General features: G+C 38.2%; 1 protein-coding gene across 11 annotated transcripts in view; it reads right to left on the bottom strand.

The window, feature by feature from the left end:
* Nucleotides 1-1,973: 1,973 nt before the first annotated feature.
* The window catches only part of CHD7 (chromodomain helicase DNA binding protein 7), a 195,854-nt gene continuing 191,534 nt past the window's right edge, over nt 1,974-6,293 (bottom strand). For all 11 annotated transcript variants that reach the window (XM_072998969.2, XM_078393767.1, XM_072998966.2 and 8 more), the window contains 3 exons: nt 5,586-5,726; nt 4,708-4,812; nt 1,974-3,842 (listed from right to left, as the gene is read on the bottom strand). In XM_072998969.2, the coding sequence (XP_072855070.2) occupies nt 2,892-3,842; nt 4,708-4,812; nt 5,586-5,726 (1,197 nt within the window). In that variant the 3' untranslated portion in view covers nt 1,974-2,891. The remainder of the gene's footprint in view (nt 3,843-4,707; nt 4,813-5,585; nt 5,727-6,293) is intronic.

Here is a 6,293-nt window from a genome sequence, read left to right as displayed (position 1 = left end):
AGCAATTAAATAAAGATCCAGCATACACAGAGAGAGTAAACAGCAATACATGTAAGTAGATATGGACTGCTTATTACTCAGAAAGCCATAGCACATGGCTTGCATGTGTTTGTGAGGAAAGGAAAAAACAGCTTAGTATGTTGGCACTGTACTCTCTCCCATGGAAGGATCATGTTGTGGCAAAACTCAAAAATAAAACATGTTCAGCAATTTGACATAAAATTTGTTTGCAACAAGATAGATTCTTTCCATAAGAATGGATTTCATAGTAGGAGCTCCTGTTTTTAAGGGTGAATACCTTTCATGCATTTTGGTAGAATTTGTATAGAACTCTCCTCCAGAAATATATATTTTACTTATTGTTGTAGCAGGGGTATAGCAAATACCGGTATATACCCAACTTCTTTGTCAAGGACTCAGGAAATAAGACATTGAACTCTTAGAGATTTATGCCATTCTGAAATGGACACAGTAGACAAAAACATGAATGCTATGGGTTGTGTGTGTATATTTGTTTTTAATTGCCTTTGCTTTTGACAATTAAAGCTCCTTCCCCAGGGAGATCATTAACTTTCATTAAGTTTCTTGCTGCCAATATAAAAAGTAAGGCTTTACTAAGAGTAGAGACAAAGAATCTTTCACAATGGTATTTTTATAATAAATACCATAGTTTGTTGAAAAATGAGTCATTAAAAAGTAAAAAATTTAACAAGCCGATAATATGAGTGCACAAACAGAATATGCCACTCCTCATCAGACTGATGGCCCCTCCAAGTTGGTTTCTAGATTTTTATGATAGGCTCCATATGTGAGGCTTGACAGGGAGGAATAATGCATTCAGTCAACTGTGCAATAATGTGTATAGAGAAAAAAATATTTCCTGACCTCTATTAGCTTCCTATGATCTATTAGCAACATAACAACACATTTTGATCTTCACTAATTCAAATGGTATGCATCTTTCATTCACACAATATTTACGTTGAGGCTGTTGATTACTTTGTCTTCATTGTTCATGTAGACACTTTTCTCTCACCTTTTGCACTGTCTCATATGCATGTGATTCTAACAGATTTTTAAAAATGTCATTTTATACTTACGTTATTTTGCACTACTCACCAATTAGTTCAAAAATGTATTTAAAATGTCTCCTTCTCAACTATTAGCATTTATCTGGGAGTACACTGGCAGCACTGTGCTTGAAGCATTTATTTAAAACAGAAAGGCACACCCAGCAGTTGTAGCTTTGCACCCTCCACAATGACGTGCCTAACCCTTTAACTTCATGTCAGGTTTCCTGTGCACTCATTCTGGTGGCAGGGAACGGTGAACTCAAATTACACACTATCAAAGGTCATTGAAATGTACACATCAGTAGCTCCCCAGAAGTACCTTAGGTCTTCTATATAGTGGGCCAGTTTTAGTTTCCGGCAGATTGTTTTAACAATGGTCTCTGGCACCACAAACTCTGGTCTACAGGATACCGCAGAGTCTTTATATTTCCTGCTCAAATTAAAGCATTGTGTTTTTCTACCCATTAACCAAGGATAAATGACCTAGATATTGTGCCTATCAAAGCCTCATTTCTCTTTTACTCTTTTGTTCTTTAATGTACCACTTTATCACACACTGAACACATTTGAAAGTATTCCTAGTCTCACTAGCTCTTTTGAGGGAGTAACACAGGGTTTTACTTTTTCTGAAGCTTTAGCCTGAATGGAATAATATGAATATAATTCAGGAATTTTCTCGTATATTTCTCACATACTACCAATGCAATAAGATATTTAGGTATCAGAAAGGTGGTAAAATAAGATATAGTTTTCTAAAAGTGCCAAAAAGGGGCAGAGGGACACAGTGATATATTTGCTTGTACTGTGAATTAAAAAACAAACAATCAAACAAACAAACAAACAAAAAACCACCAGTTGTGACTTCCCTAATCACTACATTTTATAAATCACATCTCTGTATATCATGAGTCACTTTTATTAAAAGCATCATTACTACAGTTGGCAGCAATTTACATCTTATCTTACATGATAGCAGTTTCCAAGGGGAAAAAAATTAAAAAGACATCACAACAAAGAAAAACAAATACATTTACAAAGTCATGTCTGTAAACTTCAAGGCTAGTTTAGAGTTGAGGTAATCTGTTTAGCTTTGTGGCTAAAGTAACAAAGTCCTTTAATTTAAAAAGGTACCTGATTTTAATTTTTTTGATTTACCAGTGCATTACAAGATCACGAGACAATTTAACTGTAGTTTTATCCTGCAAGAACCTTTTCAGTGGGTATTTTCCAAAAGGTACTCTTCACATTCAACAGCTGCCTTATTATTGCTGTGTCTCAAGACAGAGAGACATTCACACTAACATGGAGATTGTCAGAGAATATGTGTGTATGTATGTGTGTATACATGTACGAGAGAATTCTCATACAATTAAAATAATGCGCAAGTATGATATGTATGGTAAATTTCATCTTGACCTTCACAGCAAAGAATAAAAATAAAAAATTAAATATATAACTTCATACTTCCTTTAAGCAGCACTTCCTTCTATTTAGTGCCACTCTATTACAAATTGCTGCTTTTATAATACCAATGGTACCAAAAGGAAAAAAAAGCAGAGCATTATGTCAATTTCCTTAAAAAGACATGATCACCTCTCAATTTCATCTCTCCTAGGGATAATAAATAATGCACTGCACAATACTTAATGACCAAGATACCTTTTGACACATCTGTATAACATGACTTGAACTTTTTGTTTGCTACACTATGTTACAGAACAGCTTATAAAAACTAAGTATGGACATTAACTGTGAGTGTAAACAGTAGGACTACCACTTGTCAAAAGTTTAAAACACTTTAACAGTAACTGGTACTGCTTACTCATCATTTTCATTGTTTTCTATTTCATCCCCCCCATCAAGTGAGTCTAATTCTTCACCCTGTGCTATTTCATCTTCTAAAGCGGAGGAATCTGCAGTTTTATCAAGGCTTTCCTCTGCATCACTGCCCTCTAGATTTTCTTCATCTTTAAAGGCAGCTCCTTCAGTTTTATCAGTAGCCTTTACTTCACTAGAGCCCACTGTATTCTGAAGTCCTGTTAATGCTGGGAAGCCAGGTAGTGTCAATCCTCCCAGTCCTGGAGGTAGAAACATAGATGGATAGAACAGGCCAGGTGCCATGGTAGACAGTAGGAAAGGGTTAAAAGTCAGAGGGTTGGCAGGCAATCCAGTGCTGGTTGTGGTAGTGGCAGTGGCTGCTGCTGCAGCAGCAGCAGTTGCACTGACAGATCCATTTGCAGAGTCAGTAGCAGAAGCAGTGTCTGTGCTTTTCTCAGAGTCTTTATTCTCCTCTTCACTCTCCGTCTTCTTTTCTTCTACTTTTGAAGTGCCATCTTCAGTTTCTCCTTGACTGGAAGCCATAGTGGTGTTTCCAGAAGCAGCTGTTATTGGGTTATTCAGCAATCCACTTAGTCCAAACATATTGGGTAACCCTGCCATACCTGGCAACATCAGAGGCAGCATCGCAGCTGGATTCTTAGAATCACCTCCAGCAGCAGCAGCTGTCGCTAGTCCTGGAGGAAAGCCCATGAGACCTGCAAGCTGGAGAGACTGTAGGTTCTGTAAATTCTGAAGGCTTGTGAGATCCATTCCAGCGAACAGACTGTTCATTAGCAGTGGGTTAATTCCCGAAGTTGAAGCTACAGCAGCAGCTGCTGCAGCTGCTTTGGCAATTTCGCTTTTTGGCCTTCTCCCTCTTCTGCTTGCTCCCTCTTCCCGCACAACAGGTCCTGTGAGAAGACGGTCAAACATAGATTCTGGAACAAAACCCTGTATAGGAGAAGGAAGAAAATTCCATGCCAGTATACATCTGCTCATGGGGTATGTAGAGACTCTGCATGTAACACAGAGCAGCTAACCATAACACAGAAAAGTGTGTAAAACAAAGGATGTTCTGTGAATAATGTTTTCCTTACACATTGTAATTTCTTCCTATTTCTGACAAGGGGCAGACAATAAAATTGATCAGAACAAGCATTTAAGCTTTCCCTCAGACAACAGTATAATTTATTTCTGGGAATAATCAAGCAATATCCCATGTGTCATGTTGTCACTTTCAATAACATGAAACACAAACAATCAAACAAAACAATTGTAAAGAGCATATAGAAGCAGCAGGTGATGCTTGGAAGTTTTCAAAAGAAAAATCAGTTGTAGAAGAATGGACCTATTACTCATGCCATTAAAAAAAGCTAGGGAAATTACACCTGCTGATATTTCACTTTAGAGTTACTGGGTTTATGTTTGTAGACAAAATAGACTTCTCCAAGTACATGCTTGAAATATGGGGAAAAGGAGAAACTTACACATATCTAAACAGCACATTTTATTGCTAGTGCTTGTTTACTTACAGACATCGATCTGTTATGACTATGGAACGTTTCAGTCCACAATTAATTTTGCATGTATTAATCCTGCATTTAATACAAAGCAGTCGCACACTAACGATGCACATTAAAACTTTCCATCAAACATGTTCCTCCCTGTATGTTGCTAAACCACTATCATCACTAGAGCTGGGGAGCAGGGAGCTAAGTCACAAGTTCTGAAAGCATTCAGTCTACAAATACTTACATTACCCAAGTAGTAAAAAACAAGCAAATAAAGCCTATTTCAAACTATAGCAGCTTCTTACCGACTGCTTAACAATGTCAGTCCAATCTGGAGCAACAGCAAATTCAGGATTTTCTTCCAGCCACCTTGGCAAGTCCTTCATTGGTGGTGCCATAGCTCCACCCATCTAAATATAAATAAATATATAAATAAAGGAAAGGAAACAGCAACAATGCTGCTGATACTGTTAGGTTGATTGTAACTAAGGTGTTTCTCCTAGGTTCTTCTACGTTTAAAGACATGGTTCCTTCTACTGGTGCTCTGGGACTGTTCAGCTTGCCCAAGGCTGCACAGAAGTCAAGACATGTAACCCCATCAGTCACACATACTCCAGGTAATTTCAGCTATCCCCTCCTCTGAGAGGCACAGCGGAGATTCAAACTCATTCTGGCCCCTCACCTAGGTGGTCCAATTCATTAAAATATTTTAATTGTTTCATCAAAAGAAAGAAAACTTGATGCTGCGTTTTTCATACAGGTTGTCAAAATAAGAATACTAACAGTGCTGATGATCAAAACAATCTAGCATATATTCAACTCAAACATTAGTAATGAGTGATATATGGTGGAAAACATTTGCCACATTGTAGTTATCTAGCAACTCAAAATCCAGAATGATCATGGAATTGGGAAGAAGCCATCTAGTCTAACTTACTGTTTCATACAATAACTCTAGAGCCATGGCAATCTTAGCAAATTGCTGCACTGCCTATGCTTGAAGACTAGGCTTATCAATGAGGAAGAGTTGCTTTCTAGCTACAGTATTTCAAATGAAATGCTACATAAATTAACAAGATCCAGTAAGTCAACTTATGAAAGCCTACATTTGCTCATAAAAAAAGCCATACCAAAATTCAATTGCTACTTTGAAAATCATAGAACTAACTAATCAAAACATTACCTTCTTGCCATTTCGCTTATTTACCACAGGAACTCTCTCTTCTCCAGTTAAGGTGTTTATATCCAGTTTATTAGGATTTCGACATCTGTGCCGTTTCTGCTTGGGCTTTTGAAATGGGGAAAATAGTACATCTGCACTCTTCTAACAAAAAGGAAATTAACAATATATTACTTCTAGTTTTGTCATTTCAACTGTAAACATAATTAATCTCATTAGACATTTCGGCTTCCCATTTATAACATTTTATTTCAGAACGCACATCACAATTTGGGTGAAACAATACATTACTTATATCAGAATTTACAAATTACAAATAACATGAAATGCTTCATTTTTACTAATTACAAAATTAGCAAATGAGCAATGATCAAAGAAAAGTTTCTGAACAAATGTATGTTTACAAGTCTCCAGACCAAACAATACAAGGACACTACAGCAGGGGTCCCCAATCTGCGGTCTGTGACCCAGCAGTGGTCCGCAGCCTGGGCAGGACCGGGCCACAGACACAGATCTCCTGCCCCACCGCAAGCGTGCCATGCACATATGTGGGAGCAGCCCCCTGTGAGCGTGCCACGCACATGCGGGCCCCAGCGACTGCTGCTGCATGCATACAGCGCATTCCACCCCCTGCGGGCACACCACACCAATGGGAGCATGCTGCACCCCCCCCCCAACCGGTCCACGGTTGGGAAAAGGTTGGGGACCACT

The sequence above is a fragment of the Pogona vitticeps genome, chromosome 4 (assembly GCF_051106095.1).
Source record: "Pogona vitticeps strain Pit_001003342236 chromosome 4, PviZW2.1, whole genome shotgun sequence".
Lineage (NCBI taxonomy): Eukaryota > Metazoa > Chordata > Lepidosauria > Squamata > Agamidae > Pogona > Pogona vitticeps.
This window is presented reverse-complemented; position numbering and strand designations above follow the sequence as displayed.